At 40.4% G+C, this 19,211-nt stretch overlaps 1 protein-coding gene across 2 annotated transcripts; it reads left to right on the forward strand.

Annotated features, from left to right (window-relative positions):
* Positions 1-363: 363 nt before the first annotated feature.
* Positions 364-15,762, forward strand: NAT2 (N-acetyltransferase 2). 2 transcript variants are annotated; one of them, XM_001146758.5, is made up of 2 exons: positions 364-444; positions 14,542-15,762. In XM_001146758.5, the coding sequence occupies exon 2, from the start codon at positions 14,548-14,550 to the stop codon at positions 15,418-15,420; it is 873 nt and encodes a 290-aa protein (XP_001146758.1). In that variant the 5' UTR covers positions 364-444; positions 14,542-14,547; the 3' UTR covers positions 15,421-15,762. The 2 variants fall into 2 exon arrangements, with proteins under 2 accessions (XP_001146758.1, XP_054513227.1); XM_054657252.2 differs by lacking the exon at positions 364-444 and adding an exon at positions 6,352-6,457 and having other exon boundaries at positions 14,542-15,534.
* Positions 15,763-19,211: the final 3,449 nt, after the last annotated feature.

Consider the following 19,211-nt stretch of genomic DNA (forward strand, 5'->3'; position numbering starts at 1 on the left):
AACTGAGAGTATGACTAAAACCTTTCATCTTCCTCTTCTGCCGCTTCTAAGTTATTGGTTCTGCTGTTCCTTGACCTGTTTCAAGCTCTCACCTTCTATATCACACATGGGAAGTCTGGCATCAGACTTCCAGAGAGCAAGAACTAGGTGAAATACAAGGTCACAGCTCTCCTAGCCTGTGGCATGGGTATCATCAGATAATATAATTATCCACACCATTTTTAACGAAAAGATTTGCGTAAGAGATTCACAGAGGCAACCTGAGGCCCTGCAACTACATTTCCCAGAGATCCCTGAGGTGATCCTAACTAGACTCTGGGGTCAGGGTGATACGGAATTCCAGTGAGATCACTTCCCTTGCAGACTTTGGAAGGAAGAGCACTTTATTACAGACCTTGGAAGCAAGAGGATTGCATTCAGCCTAGTTCCTGGTTGCTGGCCAAAGTAAGTAGAACTTTGTAAGTAATTTGCAGTGTACTTTGAAAGTGGGGTATAAATCAAAAATAAGATCAAGTCCTCCTACTGACCGAATGGATCCCCTCTTGTCGTTGGCGACCCCAGAGAAACCTGGAAAACTAAATTCCAGGCCATAATGGAAAGGGAGGTCAGACACACCTCATTATACACACTCCCTTTTGGAGTTCAGGCACAACTGACCAGCATTAACATTGAAACAGTGATCATAAGACTGTCAAAATGGACTGTTTGTGGGAATAAGATACCAAATTCCAATCTGACTCTGGTTTAGCATCACATGACAATAGCAGACCCTGAAGGAAATCAATATATTTAATCCCCAAAATATATTTCTTTGACACATATTGAAATGGTCTTGCAAAACCATCTTTTATGGGGAAATTTGCTGGTTTCTGGCTCTGCTCTGATTGAAGAGAGAATAAATGAGAGTCTGACACCTTAAAAATCTGAAAAGAGATATTTACCATCTGTTTTCTCTAAGGCTGCTAGCTGGAGGTTTCATCTACATGACATAAACCATGGTTCCCACAAGCCCTTTTAACTCAAACATTTAATTGTACTGACCACAAGTCTTTAGACAAAACTTAACTCTTCAACAAATTGCCAATCACAAAATCTTTGAATCCACCTTTGTCCTGTAAGCTCTCCTACTTCAATATGTCTGATTTTCAGGCAGAGCCAATGTATACCTTATGTGGGGGCCATAGGCTGTTGGCCCCCTAAAGCTTCACTAAAAGTCACTGTCATGTGACAGGTTGATTAATAGGGGAAAGGGAGTACAAATTTATTTAATGTATATACATGGTCTATTAGCCAGGACCCTTTAGAGGGCCAGAACTAATAGGATAGATGTATACATAAAGGGGAGTTTATTAAGGAGTAGTGAGTCACATGATCACAAGGTGACATCCCACAATAGGCTGTCTGCAAGCTGAGGAGCAAGGAAGCCAGTCTGAGTCCCAAAACCTCAAAAGTAGGGAAGCCGACAGTGCAGCCTTCAGTCTGTGGTCAAAGGTCCAGGAGTCCAAAGGCTGAAGAACTTGGAGTTTGATGTTTGAGGGCAGGAAGCATCCAGCACAGGAGAAAGATGTAGGCTGGGAGACTAAGCCAGTCTAGTCTTTCCACATTTTTCTGCCTACTTTCATTCTGGCTGTGCTGGCAGCTGATTAGATGGTGCCCACCCAGATTGAGGGTGGGCCTCCCTTTCCCAGTCCACTGACTCAAATGTTAATTTCCTTTGGCAACACCCTCACAGACACACCCAGGAACAATACTTTGAATCCTTCAATCCAATCAAGTTGACACTCAATATTAACCACCACACTTGGGAAACTTGAGAATGAAGACCCAACTTCCTAATAAGTTACAGAAACTCATGTATTATTCCGAGGCCACAGTAAAGAGTGGAGACTCAAAGCATGGCCAGAAACAGGTAAATTAGTTTTAGTGGCAACACAGGTTAAGAGAGAGAGGAAGGAAGAAGCTCGGCTAACAAAGGTGGCCTTGTTATGTAGACGAACCTTTTCTCAGAAGCAATAGATGGTAAATGTTTCTATCCAGATCTTTAAAGGTGTCAGACTCTCAATCGCTCTGGATCCTGGGAAAGGCTTAGAAACAGGAGAGGGCATGGCTGCATTAAGGGACATTGTCCACAGACGCAAATTTTCCTCAGTTAAGACAGTTTTGCAATGCCACTTCTGCTTGTTGGCCAGTGGAAACCATTTTTAAATATGTCAAAGAAATATATTTGAGGGTAAAATATTTTGATTTACTTCAGTCCCCACTTTGAAATTTAAAACAAGTTTCACATACTAAAAGCCAAGGTAATAGCTTTGGGGAGATTTAAGTTAGAGGTGTTTAGATAGAGACAGTCATAGCAGTGGAAAAACACATTTGGGATAAATATAAATGAGCAAATTTAAATATATCATTCCATATTTTCTTTAGGCAGTCCCTTGGTTTTGAGGCGAGATCAGTTCAGTTAAATATCTACGTCCCATTCCAGGAGGTGGGACTGCAAATGGTTTAGGCCTCTAGACGTAATGTAGGCAATCAGATTTCTAGTAGGAGGCATTTCTGTAGAAACAGAAATAAATAAATAAATAAATGTTACTATCTGGAGTAGTCTATATATCTAGAAAAGCTAGTCTATAGCTTTTTCTCTGAGGCATCTTCATATTGCAGTGGCAATGTCCCAGATTTCCCTGGAAGTTCAAACCAGGTGTTCAACTGAACTTTCTGAGAAGGCCTCGCATCAGCAGATATGCATGAAGGTTGTTTATAAGTTACTGTTATTTTCTCCTGATACCTTCAGTTTGCAAGACTTTAAGAAAACCCCAGTTTTAATTTCTAGTGAATTCAAGTAAGAAAAATGGGAGAAAACGTTGAAAATGTTACTTTGCAGACTTGTAGCCAGAAAAAATTCAGGATTTGGTCTAACTTGTAAAAAATAATAAAAACTGAAAAAACAATGGGCAAGGCTAGAAGATACTAACAGATATACTATAGTTTTTGAAACATAATATCTCTGCTTCCAGTTCTTCAATTTTATGAAAGACATAGTTTCATGCACATCCGTGTGAAGAGACCACCAAACAGACTCTGTGTGAGCAACATGGCTATTTATTTCACCTGGGTGCAGGCGGGCTGAGCCCTAAAAGAGAGTCAGCGAAGGGAGATAAGGGTGGGGCAGTTTTATAGGATTTGGATAGATAAAGGAAAAGTACAGTCAAAGGGGGGTTGTTCTCTGGCAGGCAGAGTGGGGGGGTCACAAGGTGCTCAGTAGGGGAGCTACTGAGCCAGGATGAGCCAGCAGAAGGAATTTCACAAGACAGTGTCATCAGTTAAGGCAGGATTTCACTTCTTTTGTGGTGGAGTGTCATCAGTTAAGGCAGGAACCGGCCATCTGGATGTGTATGTGTAGGTCACAGGGGATATGCTGGCTTAGCTTGGGCTCAAAGGCCTGACATTCCTGTCTTCTTATATTAATAAGAAAAATAAAATGAAATAGTGGTAAAGTGTTGGGATGGTGAAAATTTTGGGGGGTGGTGTGGAGAGATAATGGGCGATGTTTCTCAGGGCTGCTTCAAGCGGGATTAGGGGTGGCGTGGGAACCTAGAGTGGGAGAGATTAAGCTGAAGGAAGATTTTGTGGTAAGGGGTGATATTGTGGGGTTGTTAGAAGAAACATTTGTCATGTAGAATTATTGGTGATGGCCTGGATATGGTTTTGTATGAATTGAAAAACTAAATGGAATAAGAGAAGGAGAAAAACAGGTATAAAAGGTCTAAGAATTGGGAGGACCCAGGACATCTGATCAGAGAGTGCCTAAGGAGATTCAGCATAGCCCTGCCAGCAAAGATTTACTTCAAGAGTTACTTAACTATTTACTTCAAGAGTTAAGAGTGGCAGTTTGGGGATAGCACCAGGAGATATCAGCTGTGATGGCTTGGAGAAACAGTGTAAACCGGCAGTGTAAACAAGAGCAGGGCATGTATGAGTAGTTGAGAATGGTGAAAAGGAGTATGACTAGACAGAAGACAGTAGGGATGATAAGTTTTTTGGGGGCAGTCTAAGTTGGTCTGGTATCTGAAATGAGACTGGGGCCTAATAAAAAGGAGCGTCTATACAGGAGCTCAAATGGGCTGTACCCTGTAGCATTCTGAGGACAGGTCTGACTTCTGAGAAGGGAAAGTGGTAAAAGTATTGTCCAGTCCTTTTTAAGTTGGTGGCTGAGTTTGGTGAGGTGTGTTTTTAAAAGACCATTAGTCTGTTCTACTTTTCCTGAAGACTGAGGACTGTAAGGGATATAAAGGTTTCACTGAATACTAAGAGCCTGAAAAAATGCTTGGCTGATTTGACTAATAAAGGCTGGTCTGCTATCGGACTGTATAGAGGTGGGAAGGCCAAACTGAGGAATTATGTCTGACAGAAGGGAAGAAATGACTACGGTGGCCTTGTCAGACCCTGTAGGAAAGGCCTTTACTTATTCAGTGAAAGTGTCTACTTAGACTAAGAGGTATTTTAGTTTCCTGACTCGGGGCATGTTGAATAAAGCTAATTTGCCAGTCTTGGGTGGGGGCAAATCCCTGAGCTTGATGTGTAGGGAAGGGAGGGGGCCTGAATAATCCCTGAGGAGTAGTAGAATAGCAGATGGAACACTGAGAAGTTATTTCCTTGAGGATAGATTTCCATGATGGAAAGGAAATGAGAGGTTCTAAGAGGCGGGCTAGTGGCTTGTATTATAGCATAGCCTGCCTTTGCTGGTGTGTGGCGATTAGGCCTTGTGGAACTGCCATCAGTAAACTAAGTGTGATCAGGGTGAGAAACAGGGAAGAAGGAAACGTGGGGAAATGGGGTGAACGTCAGGTGGGTCAGAGAGATGAAGGAGCCGGAGAGCAGAAAGTATATGCGTCAGGTGTAAGGAAGAAAATAGATTTTGGAAATTATGAGAGCTGTAGAGAGTAAGTTGGACATAGTTTGTGACTTTAAGGGCCTCTGAAAGTATTAGGGTGGCAGCAGCCACTGCACAGAGACATCATGGCCAGCGGAAAACAGTAAGGTCAAGTTGTTTGGACAAAAAGGCTACAGGATGTGATGCTGGTCCTTGTGTAAGAATTCTGACTGCACAGCCCTGCACTTCGGCTGTGTGTGATGAAAAAGGTTGGGATGAGTCAGGGAGAGCTCAGGTGGGGGCAGTCTTTAAAGCTGTCTTCAAGGAACAGAAAAAGGAGTGGGGAAAGGATTTAGGATCTATGGGGTCAACTAGGTTTCTTTTTGTGAGTTTATATAATGGTTTCGTTAGGATGGCAAAACCAGGTATCTAAAGTCGAAAGTATCTTAACTATGCCTAGGATGTAGAAGGTGTTGGGGTTTGAGAGATCCGTCAGACACGATCGGCAGGGAGAGCAAGTATGTTTTTATAAGAATTATGCCGAGACAGGTAACAGATGAGGAAGAAATTTCGGCTTGACGGAAGTAATGGGGGATGTCTGTGAAGCCTTGCGACAGTACAGCTTATGTAATTTGCTGAGCCTGATGGGTGTCAGGGTCAGTCCAAGTGAAAGCAAAGAGAGGCTGGGATGAAGGGTGCAAAGGAATAGTAAAGAAAGCATGTTTGAGATCTAGAACAGAATAATGGGTTGTAGAGGGAGGTATTGAGGATAGGAGAGTATATGGGTTTGGCACCACGGGGTGGATAGGCAAAACAATTTGGTTGATAAGGCACAGATCCTGAACTAACTTGTAAGGCTTGTCTGGTTCTAGGACAGGTAAAATGGGGGAATTGTAAGGAGAGTTTATAGGCTTTAAAAGGCCATGCTGTAGCAGGCAAGTGATAACAGGCTTTAATCCTTTTAAAGCATGCTGTGGGATGGGATCTTGGCATTGAGCGGGGTAAGGGTGATTAGGTTTTAATGAGATAGTAAGGGGTGCATGATCGGTCGCCAAGGAGGGAGTAGAGGTGTCTTATACTTGTGAGTTAAGGTGTGGGGATACAAGAGGAGGATGCAGAGGAGGCTTTGGATTGGGAAGAAGGGCGGCAATGAGATGTAGCTGTAGTCCAGGAATAGTCAGGGAAGTAGATAATTTAGTTAAAGTGTCTCAGCCTAATAAGGGAACTGGGCAGGTGGGGATAACTAAAAAGGAGTGCTTAAAAGAGTATTGTCTAAGTTGGCACTAGAGTTGGGGAGTTTTAAGAGGTTTAGAAGCCTGGCCGTCAATACCCACAAGAGTTATGGAGGCAAGGGAAACAGGCCTTTGAAAAGAAGGTAATGTGGAGCAGGTAGCCTCTGTATTGACTAAGAAGGGGACGGACTTACCTTCCACTGTGAGAGTTACTTAGAGTGTCTGTGATGGTCCTGTAGGCTTCCGAGGTGATCCGGCAGTGTCAGTCTTCAGCTGCTAAGCCGAGAAGATCTGGGAAGGAGTCAGTCAGAAAGCCTTGGGCCAGAGTTCCAGGGGCTCTGGGAATGGTTGCCAAGTGAGTTGAACAGTCCGATTTCCACTGGGGTCCTACACAGATGGGACGTGGCTTAGGAGGAATCTTGGGCTGCAGGCATTCTTTGGCCTGGTGGTCAGATTTCTGGCACTTGTAGCAAGCTCCTGGGGGAGGAGGTTCTGGAGGAATGCCTGGCCACTGTGGTTCAGGCGTTTGGAAGTTCTTGTGTGCTGGAGATGTGGCTGGGGTTTGTCTCACAGTGGAGGCAAGGAATTGCAACTTTTTTCTATTATTGTACACCTTGAAGGCAAGGTTAATTAAATCCTGTTGTAGGGTTTGAGGGCCGGAATTTAATTTTTGCAGTTTTATTTAACGTCAGGGGCAGATTGGGTAATAAAATGTATATTGAGAATAAGACGGCCTTTTGACCTTTTAGAGCCTAGGGCTGTAAAGCATCTCAGGGTTGCTGCCGAACGACCCATGAACTGGGCTGGGTTTTTTATATTTGATGAAAAAGAGTCTAAACGCTAACTGATTTGGGAGAGGTCGGATAAAGAAAAAGGAGCATTAACCTTGACTATGCCTTTAGCTCCAGCCACCTTCTTAAAAGGAAATTGCTGGGCAGGTGGGGGAGGGCTAGTTGCGGAACAAAACTGTAAGCCAGACCGGGTGTTAGGAGGCGAGGTGATAAAAGGATTATAGGGTGGAGGAGCAGAGGCTTAGGAAGAATTGGGACCTAGCTTGGCCTGGCGAGGAGGGGAGAGGTCAGATGGGTTTGTAGAAAAGGAAGATTAGAAAAACTTAGTGATGCTTGGGGTTGGGACTGAGTGGACAGGCAGGAGGGAAAGAAGGAAGATTTGGGAGTAGTTGCATTGGGAACAGAGACTAGGGAGGGACTGATGTGTAAAAGAGTGCCTGGATGTCAGGCACCTCAGACTATTTTCCTATTTTTCGACAAAAATTATTTAGGTCTTATGGGATGGAGAAATCGAAAGTGCCGTTTTCTGGCCATTTAGAACTACTGTCGAGTTTGTACTGGGGTCAAGCAGCATTGTAGAAGAAAATAAGGCATTTAGGTTTTAGGTCAGGTGAGAGTTGAAGAGGTTTTATGTTCTTAAGAACACAGGCTAAGGGAGAAGAAGGAGGAATGGAGGGTGGAAGGTTGCCTATAGTGAAGAAGGCAAGTTTAAAGAAAAGGGAGAGTAGAGACACGGAGGGAAGCAGTTCAGGGGTTCTTACCTTCCAGAGAAGTGGGAAAGGGGTCAGGCCGCAGAGATACGAGGTCAGGGTGCAGAAATAAGGGATCAGGGTGCAGAGATATAAGAGGTTGGGGCACGGAAGTAAGGGATCGGGGCACAGAGATATGAGCTTGGGGCACAGAAATAAGGGATCAGGGTGCAGAGATATAAGAGGTTGGGGCGTGGAAATAAGGGATTGGGGCACAGAGATACGAGGTTGGAGTACTTGCCCCTCCCCTAGAAAAGCAGGACTTGCCGCTAAGGGTGAAGGAGAAGGGGTTGGGGGTTTCTTGCCCCCCAGAAAGGCGGAAAAGGGGTAGAGACATGGAGAGAAGGGGTTGGGGTACTTGCCCCTCCCCTAGAAAAGCGAGACTTGCCGCTAAGGGTGAAGGACCAAGGCAGCCATCCCTGCATGGTCTGACACCTCTGAAATGTGGCTGAATAATCAGAGAGGCGTCCCTGCAATAATTAAACACCAAGGGAAGGCTGCCTTCCCAGTCCGTGACTGGTGCCAGAGTTTTGGGTCCACAGATAAAACGTCTCTCCTTTGTCTCTACCAGAAAATGAAAGGAACTGAAATTAAAAGAAGGGAGAGATTGAAGTGTGGCGCCAAGATTGAAAGGACAAAGAGGTTGAGGGATAGCGAGGGAGGTTGGAGAGGACAGTAAAAAGAGGCTGCTTACCGGATTTGAAATTGGTGAGATGTCTCTTGGGCTGGTTGGTCTGAGGACCTAAGGTCATAGGTGGATCTTTCTCACGGAGCAAAGAGCAGGAGGACAGGGGATTGATCACCCAAGGGAGGTCCCCCGATCCGAGTCATGGCACCAAATTTCATGCATGTCTGTGTGAAGAGACCACCAAACAGGCTTTGTGTGAGCAACATGGCTGTTTATTTCACCTGGGTGCAGGCAGACTGAGTCCGAAAAGAGAGTCAGTGAAGGGAGATAAGGGTGGGGCCGTTTTATAGGACTTGGGTGGATAAAGGAAAATTACAGTCAAAGGGGGGTTGTTCTCTGGCGGGCAGAGTGGGGGTCACAAGGTGCTCAGTAGGGGAGCTTTTGAGCCAGGATGAGCCAGGAGAAGGAATTTCACAAGACAAAGTCATCAGTCAAGGCAAGAACAGGCCATTTTCCCTTCTTTTGTGGTGGAATGTCATCAGTTAAGGCAGGAACCGGCCATCTGGATGTGTACATGCAGGTCACAGGGGATATGATGGCTTAGCTTAGGCTCAGAGGCCTGACACACAGTAGAACTGATTTATTTGCAAAATAAGTTTTGTTACTATACTTGGTCTGATTATTTGCATAAAGTGCAGCAAGAATAATTATTTACTATATAGGCTCCTTTTTAAAAAATGGCTTTGCTGGAACATTCTTTTTCATAAAGAATCTCATATTAGACCTCTTAAAAGCATCCTGAGCCCAACCAAGGATTTATCTGTTTCTACGAGATACCTGTATGAATTAAGTGAATTCTCCCTCAAGGTCCCAAAATAACTTGGGGTTCCTGGGCCTGTCAGAATGTGACCTTCTTTTACCCATTACAGGCCAGAAACCTGTAAAGGAACCTGTAAAGGAACTGCATAGACAAGCTGTGAGGCCAGTTTTATCCACAGGGCTATTATCAGCTTTATAAAGTCCCAATATCAATTTCTTAAAAATAGGGCATTCCAGTCAAATCCTTGATTTTTGTCTCCACTTGTGGCCTGTTACAAAACAAAATAGATTCTAACTGAATTTATGCAAATAATTATATTCCCATAAATTAGCAATAATCACTAAGAGTTTCCAAATTTCAGAGAAATCAGGCAGATAGAAGGAAATATGCTTCAAATTTTGCTCACAAGAATATACTTTACACAAATATTAAAAGCTGTAAATGTCTAAAAAGAAAAAAATTTTGACTCTGAAAAACAAAAGTGGCAATGTTTCAACAAAACCCATAAAAAGATTATTTCAGTCTTCTGTTATTTCAGTCCATGCAATTAACTCCTATTCTGTTAGATATTGGGTGAGCAATCTTCATGAACATATTAGTTCTCCATGAGAGTCCTGGGAGTTTTTTTTCTCTATACCAGTGGCACAATCTCCAAAGTCATCATAAAGCTTCATTCAAAAGCACCCCTTAGAGTCCTATAGCTAATTGCAAACCACCTTTTTAAAAGCACCAAAGTAGAACAACTGTCAATGACAGAAGTCTTAGGACAGCCATGGTCAAGGACACACTTAACAAGGAAATTTGGTTATTTCTGTGGCATATAACAATTTAACATAATAATTATAAATACCAATAACATATATAAAGACATCAGAATGATAGGAATATCACGCAATGTTGAAAAACATACTAGTAACAGGTTTAATATAAATGTAGACCAAATAAAGTTGAACACCATTTCATATTTGACAATGTCTCCTATATGATTTTAACATGCCAAATACACCGAATATGTCTGTTTTTGGCTTCAGGGGACTTAATATCAAAAAAGATAATGAGGTCAACAACAAGACTGAATTTAGAATTTGATTTTGGAAAGTTTGATTTTCTTCAGTCCCCACTTTGAAACTTAAAACAAGTTTCACATATTAAAAGCCAAGGTAATAGCTTTGGAGAGATTTGGGTTATGGGTATTTAGATAGAGACAGATATCGCGGTGGAAAAACAAATTACAATCACCAAACAGGTCATTGTAAAATAAGTCATTCATTTAGGCAAAGTGATAACTCAAAGATTTCAAAAAGTAAAAACCTTCACTCTTTGAGAGAGAGGACTCACTTTCACAAACAATAAGACCTAATAAAGGCAGCGTGAGGCCAACTAAATTTGTCTCTCTTCCCCAACCCATCTTTTTTTTTTTTTTTTTGCAGTTTTCTCAAAAGGTAAGCAAAAATCTTTCACTATCTCTTAATATTAAAAGAAAATCTTATTCAAAGGAAATCTAAATTTTACCATTGCATAGCTTATTATTAATGCTAAAGTTAGCATTAATAAAATCTTACAAACAAATCTATTTAATTAGTTGTAACACAAGGTAGAGATTTTTATAAATCTTTTACAACATTTTATAATTTTCCATAAAAGAGCAGATTAGTATTCTAATAAAACCCTGATATTTAGACATAAGGGCCTAGATTCTGTCCCTGAATTAGTATGCTTTTTATTTTAAGGTTTAATTTATGCAAAAACTAAATAATCCCTTTCAACTTTTAGCCAGCTGGCTTATATATAGAATTCCTTTTACAAGATCAATGATCAATCTTTCATAAACCTTTAGTTTTGTCCACATTTTTAACTTAAAACAATCTTTAAAATCTAAAAAATTTTTTTTTGTTTTTTTGAGACCGAGTCTCACTCTGTCAGCCAGGCTGGAGTGCCTGCCTCCAGGGTTCAAGTGATTCTCCTGCGTCAGCCTCCTGAGTAGCTGGGATTACAGCTGTGCATGACCACACCCGCCTAATTTTTGTATTTTTAATAGAGACGGGGTTTCACCACGTTGGTCAGGATGGTCTCGAACCCCTGACCTCGTGATCTGCCCACCTTGGCTTCCCAAAGTGCTGGGATGACAGGCATGAACCAATGCACCCAGCCTGTAATTTTTTTAATAAATAAGACTAGCTTAATATTATTCGTTTCATAAAAACAGCTAAATCCTGAGCTATCTGTAAAAAAATACGTTTAAGGTTTATACTTGGGTGAACACCTGATATTCACAGGCTATAAAATAGTTAGCAAGGAAATAACTTTAAATGTGACTAGTTTTGTCTAATGTCTCAGTTCTGAAAGCAATCTAGGTAAACTGCTAACAATGAATAAATCGAACAAATATAAATGGGATGGATAAATGCTTTTTGGTTAACTTTTATGTTCTTTAAAATCTTAAACTTATTTTGGATTAAAGAACAGCTACTCATTAATAGTTTGGCTCATTTCCAATTAGGTAGAGATATGGAGAAACATGCCTAAAAATTATAGAGTGATTTCATCTATAAAGTACTGATACCTGATATGCAGTATAGGATTTCATGTTTCCTAGGTTTAAGGTCACTAAAAATAAAAATTCCACTTGATATATAATTCTGTTTATAAAGTCTGTCAAAGACATGTTTTTGATGAAAAAAGAAAATAATATAAGACAAATAGAAAAATGTATTCTCATTAAAAAGAAAATCACTTTTGTCTAATTCAAAGGTTATTTATGAAACAAAGTAAAAAGGAACCAGTAAATAGGGGAAAGAGATGTAAAGAAAGTTATAGATATAAAGATGTATTTGTGATAAGAGAGATTAAAAAGAAAAGAGAATTATTTTGTATGATAAATAATTTTATATTTTTTTCTGAAGTAAGATGACTGGTAATCTAAGAAAGAGGGAAATTTAGGATACAATGGAAAGTCCAATCATGTTGGAAGTGGCATGTGTATAATCAAATTCATAAAAGAAATTTTGTTTGTGGTTATGTTGGCTTTAATTAAAACTGAATTATTTATCGTCGTCTTTCTGGAAACTGAGCTTTGACCAAAAAAAACACAATACAAAACCAAAACATTGGTTAGAGCAATAAGGGTTTCTTAAAGTATTGATTTGCTCTTCATTAAATTCCAAGAAGTTTTAATGTTTAATGCTATTTTTTTCTTTTTGAAACTTCTCAGATATCTCAGAAGTTCAACTTCTGGTGTATCCTGCTGCTTTTAGCCTTTTCTTCATTTGAGAATAGCTGAGATGTTAACTCTCTCTTTCAACTTTTTGTTGGCTCTGGCAAATTTTTTTTTCTTCAGGTCTAAATCTGTTGCTATAGCCTGATGCTGAAGTGTTTCATCTTAAAGCTTCAAAAAAAGCAATGTTTTCTTCCATTATAACTTAATTCTGTGCTGTTGGCTTTCCTTCCTATGAGTAAGGGCCAGAAACCCTCTGAAGGATTACTGAAAAATCAACTCACAAAAGATAGATCAGTTGAAGAGAAGGCATGCAGATTTGTTTGGAGTGTGTATGCTGGAGTCTTCAGAATAAAGACCCAAACACACAGGGGAAATTGTCCTTTTTATGCTTAGGTGCGACAAGGTATGGGCACATATAAAAATATGATTGAGGCAAAAGGCATAACCTAATGCCAATAGACTGGGGAAACCCAGCAAGACCTGTCTGTCTAGATTCCTCTTGACCTCTCTGAGCATGTACTCCTTCCTTCTGGGTATAGGGATCTTATGACCTACAATCCAACAAGGTAAGTTGGATAATTTCTTTATGGCTAATTCATACACAGAAAGGGAGAGGGCAAATTAGAGTAATATTTTTAGGCTTTGTGGCTGGTTTTGAGAAAAAGGAGTTCTGATTTCTAGGTTCTGCCTTGGGGAAAGAGATTCTAGTTTGTAAGGCCAGCTTTGAGGGATATTGGGACTGAGAGATAGGAGGCCAGGAGAAGGCCAAAGAAAAACTGACTTCTGAAGCTTTTACCTTGGGGCATTGTCTTCTGAGCTACAACGTGTATTTAAAGTCTTCGACGAAACCATGAAACTTCCTGTGCTGTTACTAAGAGTCACGTATTCCCCTGCTCAAGTTACTAGTAAATTCTTTGTTAGTATTGTTCTTCAGTGGGTTCTCCCCAGTAGCTTTGGGTTGATATCCTCCCAGCTTCTAGCCTTGCAGCATAATACATGTGCTTAGATTTCAGCAAAAATGCCTCAATAGAGTTTCAATGATCTACTTAGGTCACATGCCACCCATCAGCCAAGCTTTGGTCCTAGAGCTGTTGTGTTTGAAGTGGTCCTACATAGTTTATGTGACAGCCCATAGAGCTCAATATGGGCAGCCTATTGTCCACACAGTAGCTAGACAGATCACTTTGATTAGGCAAACACTGTTCCGCTTATAACCCTTCTCTCATCCTGTCTCACTTTGATTTCTCATCTCGTTTAGAATAGAAGCCAAAATATAAGCATTGGCTCCAAGGCCACTGTTACTTGTCAGATCTCATCTCAATCCATTCCCCTTCTCACTGACTGTGCTCCAGTCACCCTGGCTTCCTGGATGTTTCCTGAACACTCGGGACAGGTTCCAGCTGAGGATCCTGGTACTTTCTGTTCCACTGCATGGAACAATCCTCCTCACACATATCCACAGAACTTATTCTCTAGCATCCTTAAAGTCTTAGTGAGCCTTTCTTTAACCACCTTGTTTGAAATCAGTGCTCTCCCTGTGCACCCACTAACCCCTCTTTTTGTTTTCACCAGGCACTTACCACAATCTAACAGACTGCATGTTTTATCCATTTATTCAGTTTCCTATTTGTGTCCCTTCAACTCCCATTAAAATATAATATTTTTGAGGGCAAGCAAGTACTAGAACAATAGGAAACACATCAAGAGTATTCTGCAAACTATTTCTTGAATCAATCAGTGAATGAATGAGTTAATCAATATATTTTTTGAGTGAGGAGCTTTGTGTTAGGTACAGCTAAATGGGAAATCAAGTGGGTCATGTACCATGAATACCATATACTCTATTGTATAATTCTCCTGCTTATATCAGAAACTGTTTATAAGCCTATTATAACTGATACCAATTGGAATCTCTTTTTTACTCATCACCAAGAAAACCACAAATAAGTTGTTTACCGTTTGGCTCCTTATTTAATCTGGATTTCCAACTCCTCATGCTTAAAAGACGGAAGATACAATAATACTTTCCTTACAGGGTTCTGAGACTACTAAGAGAACTTATGCATGTAAAAGGGATTCATGCAGTAGAAATACTAACAAAAGATTTACTATGACAGATACTTATAACCATTGTGTTTTTATGTATTTAAAATACGTTATACCTATAATTAGTCACACGAGGAAATCAAGTGCTAAAATATGATATGTTTTTATGTTTTGTTTTTCTTGCTTAGGGGATCATGGACATTGAAGCATATTTTGAAAGAATTGGCTATAAGAACTCTAGGAACAAATTGGACTTGGAAACATTAACTGACATTCTTGAGCACCAGATCCGGGCTGTTCCCTTTGAGAACCTTAACATGCATTGTGGGCAAGCCATGGAGTTGGGCTTAGAGGCTATTTTTGATCACATTGTAAGAAGAAACCGGGGTGGGTGGTGTCTCCAGGTCAATCAACTTCTGTACTGGGCTCTGACCACAATCGGTTTTCAGACCACAATGTTAGGAGGGTATTTTTACATCCCTCCAGCTAACAAATACAGCACTGGCATGGTTCACCTTCTCCTGCAGGTGACCATTGAAGGCAGGAATTACATTGTCGATGCTGGGTCTGGAAGCTCCTCCCAGATGTGGCAGCCTCTAGAGTTAATTTCTGGGAAGGATCAGCCTCAGGTGCCTTCCATTTTCCGCTTGACAGAAGAGAGAGGAATCTGGTACCTGGACCAAATCAGGAGAGAGCAGTATATTCCAAACAAAGAATTTCTTAATTCTCATCTCCTGCCAAAGAAGAAACACCAAAAAATATACTTCTTTACGCTTGAACCTCGAACGGTTGAAGATTTTGAGTCTATGAATACATACCTGCAGACGTCTCCAACATCTTCATTTATAACCACATCACTTTGTTCCTTGCAGACCCCAGAAGGGGTTTACTGTTTGGTGGGCTTCATCCTCACCTATAGAAAATTCAATTATAAAGACAATACAGATCTGGTCGAGTTTAAAACTCTGACTGAGGAAGAGGTTGAAGAAGTGCTGAAAAATATATTTAAGATTTCCTTGGGGAGAAAGCTCGTGCCCAAACCTGGTGATGGATCCCTTACTATTTAGAATAAGGAACAAAATAAACCCTTGTGTATGTATCACCCAACTCACTAATTATCAGCTTATATGCTATCAGATATCCTCTCTACCCTCACGTTATTTTGAAGAAAATCCTAAACATCAAATACTTTCATCCACAAAAATGTCAGCATTTATTAAAAAACAATAACTTTTTAAAGAAACATAAGGACACATTTTCAAATTAATAAAAATAAAGGCATTTTAAGGATGGCCTGTGATTATCTTGGGAAGCAGAATGATTCATGCTAGAAAACATTTAATATTGATTTATTGTTGAATTCATAGTAAATTTTTACTGGTAAATGAATAAAGAATATTGTGGAAAAACTCATTGTCTCTAAAGTTTATGAAAACATTGTTGGCTAATATATTGTGAATCAAAGTTTTTCTTTAGACGACTTAGGATATTATGGGGCTAGGCATTTTTTCCTCAATAGAGTCTTCCTCTCATCCTCTTTCTTGTCTCCTAGTTACATTCTTTTACTTCCATCCATACTTTGCCACAAGAGAAGGAACATGAGCTTTATTGTGTAGATCTGATTTGAAATCCTGTGGACACGGGGTGAATTACTTTTAAAATCTGTGGCTCTGATTCCTCAAAGATAAAATGCAAATAATATTTATATAATTCACTGCCAGATATAAATTTTCAAAACTATTTGTTATATGGATGAATAACATCATTAATATTTTGGTTGCTGGACCAGCATTTGCCTAAAGTTCTCCTTCCATTTTGCTTTATTTTCCTGTAACTTGAAATTCTGGTCCTACTGTCATCTGCCTGCTTCTTCCTTAATTAAATATTGATAGGATATCAGATGTCTCGGATCTGAGAGTGTGCCTTGTGATTCAAAATCTGAATCTTTACTTATCCATAACTCAGATTTTCTGTTTGTAAATTCCAGTATCAGGGCTATAGTTTAAACTGTAGATTTGTTCTTAACACTATTCTCCCTCTTCGACTTGTGATGACTATAATAATCTTAAGAGAAAAGCAGACATTAGAATGAATAAATATTCATTAGGAGAATAAATTACATTGAAGCATCAGTATTTTAGGCAGCAGTGTAATAATTGGGAGATACTGGTGAGTGTAGATATCCTAGGAAGAGGTGGATAGGAGATCTGGCCTCAGTGGGAAGGACAAATGAAAGACATATAGCAATATTTGAGAGCTTGTCATCTTTCTTACCTATTAGCCTTGTTCAGCTCTCCTGCTACCTTGTTGCAATGCCAGGTCACCACTGGTGCTCCTAGGCAGACCCAATTTTCTCACATTCTGAGCAAGATCACATCACAGGAGGATGTGGTGGCAAAAAAGAAAAATGAAAACAAAACAATCAAACAACAAACCAGATAAAAATGTGGCTCAAGTATGATGATACAGTTGTATACAAATGAATCAAGTAAATTATATTGCACAACGAGTATCCTGAAACCCAATTCAGTTGTTTTGTTCTTGATTATATATAGTACATAATGGAAAAAGCAAAAATACGTTCAGAGAGATTCAGAAATACACAATTTCGGTTCCAGGTTGAAGCCTTCTGCCCTTATTATGCAATGTTACCTTTTCTCTAATGAAATCTAAATGAGTGAAGAAGAATCTCGCCAACTGATTTGGCCAGAGATTTTAAGATGCCTCTTAATTCTTTGTGTTTCTCCAAACCCATGTCTCTGTTTTTGGTGGCCCCCTGGAGAGTAGGATGTGGCATATCTTGGTAGAACTCTGAAATAAGTAAGGTAGAAACCAAACCTTCTAGACGTAACTGGGAAGGTAGGGTGTTGGATGTATATTCCAGTTCTTCTATTTTCAAGGTGAAGCTGAGTGTGTGTGTTTATCTGCCACTCTCTCTGCTGAAAGCCAGGGAGATTATATGGGGCAAGTACCCATACTGGTGTTCAGGTGGCAGCCTCTGATCCTAGGGAGATACCTATTGGAAGTAAGCCTATGTCATATCCACCTATTTGTTTTTTGTGGCCTAGGGACATTCAGGAATGGAAAGCCCCACTGATTCCCAGAGCTAGGTCATTAAGAATACAGTGGCTTTGGTGGGAGCTATATAAGTTGTGGCTCTTGGTGTGTGAACTAACTCCTTCAAGGTAAATGAATAGGCCTAGATTTATTACTGGGGTGAGCTGGAAGAAAGGCTCAGGAAGTGCCAAGCTATGGCTCAGATTACTGGAGGGCTACTATTTGCTCACCAATGCAAATTTATTAGAAGCAAGCTTGTCAAATAGTCATGGAAAGAATGTGCAGGAAAATCCTTCTGGAGGAAAAAATGGGAGCTGTGCATTCCAGTATTTTTTCTGCACCACACCCAGAGGATGTAGCCCCTGGAAGTACTTAGATGCCCATTGAAAACCACCTCTTTGTCCTATAATCTAGAGAGACTCACATGTGCCTTCTTCCGTTCTTTGAGCTAGAAGGTATTTAGGATTCAGTTAATCGTGGTTGCTATAAAAGTTGCAGCACCTAATGCATGGCATAAATAAATCCTTTGTGGGAAGAAACACGGAGCTGCATTTTTAGAGTTCCTTCTCCACACTCCTCCCATAGTATGAAGTCCGTGGAAGTGCATGCAGGCTCATATGAAACTGCCTTTTCTGTGGCCTAGAGAGACTTGCGTACACCTAGTCCCCTCTACCCCAGAGTTGGGAGGTTTAGGATGCAGTCCTAAGAGTGGAAAGAGTGGACAAACTCTTTTCAGGTAGGATTAATAGATCTGCAGTTATCACTGGGGTTAGGGGAGAAAGCACAGGAAGAGCCAACCTGCTTCTCAGGCTGCTAGTGGGATATTTGTCTCCTTTCTCCCCAGTGCATGTTGGAAACCAGGCCACCAAGTAGCCACTGGAACAGTGTGCCATAAACCCATTCCAGGAAGTGACAGACAGCTGCATTTTAAAGCCCCTTCTGTACATTGCTCCTGGGGGATAAGGCTCCTGGAAATGCTTATGCACCTGTATAAAATCACCTTTTTCCAGTGGTCTAGAGAGACTTGCATATGTCTAATTCCCTCTACTTCAAGAGGTAGGAGGTTGAGGATGTAGTCTTAGGTGGAAGCTGTAATAGTGGGATGCTCATCATGTGGACAAACTCTAGGAGGAATCAGTAGACACAAAATTATAGCTGACTAGATTGGGAGAGGCAGTTGTCTCATCTAACATACAGAAACTAACACAGAAAGTCAAAGAAAATGATGAAACAGAGATATATATTCCAATTAAAAAAACAAAATAAATCTCCGAAACTGTACCCAAGTGATGTGGAGATATGCAATTTACCTGACAGGGAATTTAGAATAAAGGTCATAAAGATGCTCTCTGATTAGGTGACCAATGTAGGAACAAAACTGCGAATTTCAACAAAGAGATTTTTAAAAAGTTTTTAAAACACCAGACAGAAATTATAGAACTGAAAAATACTCTGACTAAAAAATCTAATAGAGATGTTCAACAGCAGGCTACATCAAACAGAAGAAAGAATCAGGGAACTCAAAGACAGGTCATTGAAAGTTATCAAGTTTCTGTTTCAAGAACCAGAAATACCATTTGACCCAGCAATCCCATTACTGGGTATATACACAAAGGAATATAAATCATTCTGCTCTAAAGACACATGCATGGGTATGTTCACTGCAGCACTATTCGCAATAGCAAAGACATGGAATCAACCTAAATGCCCATCAATGATACACTGGATAAAGAAAATGTGGTACATATACACCATGGAATACTATGCAGCTATAAGAAAGAATGAGATCATGTCCTTTGCA

This window comes from Pan troglodytes, chromosome 7 (assembly GCF_028858775.2).
Source record: "Pan troglodytes isolate AG18354 chromosome 7, NHGRI_mPanTro3-v2.0_pri, whole genome shotgun sequence".
NCBI classification, from domain to species: Eukaryota; Metazoa; Chordata; class Mammalia; order Primates; family Hominidae; genus Pan; species Pan troglodytes.

Bases quoted from the DNA above. Each gene is read 5' to 3' on its own strand.
- NAT2 (XM_001146758.5), top strand. From the start codon at position 14,548: ATGGACATTGAAGCATATTTTGAAAGAATTGGCTATAAGAACTCTAGG.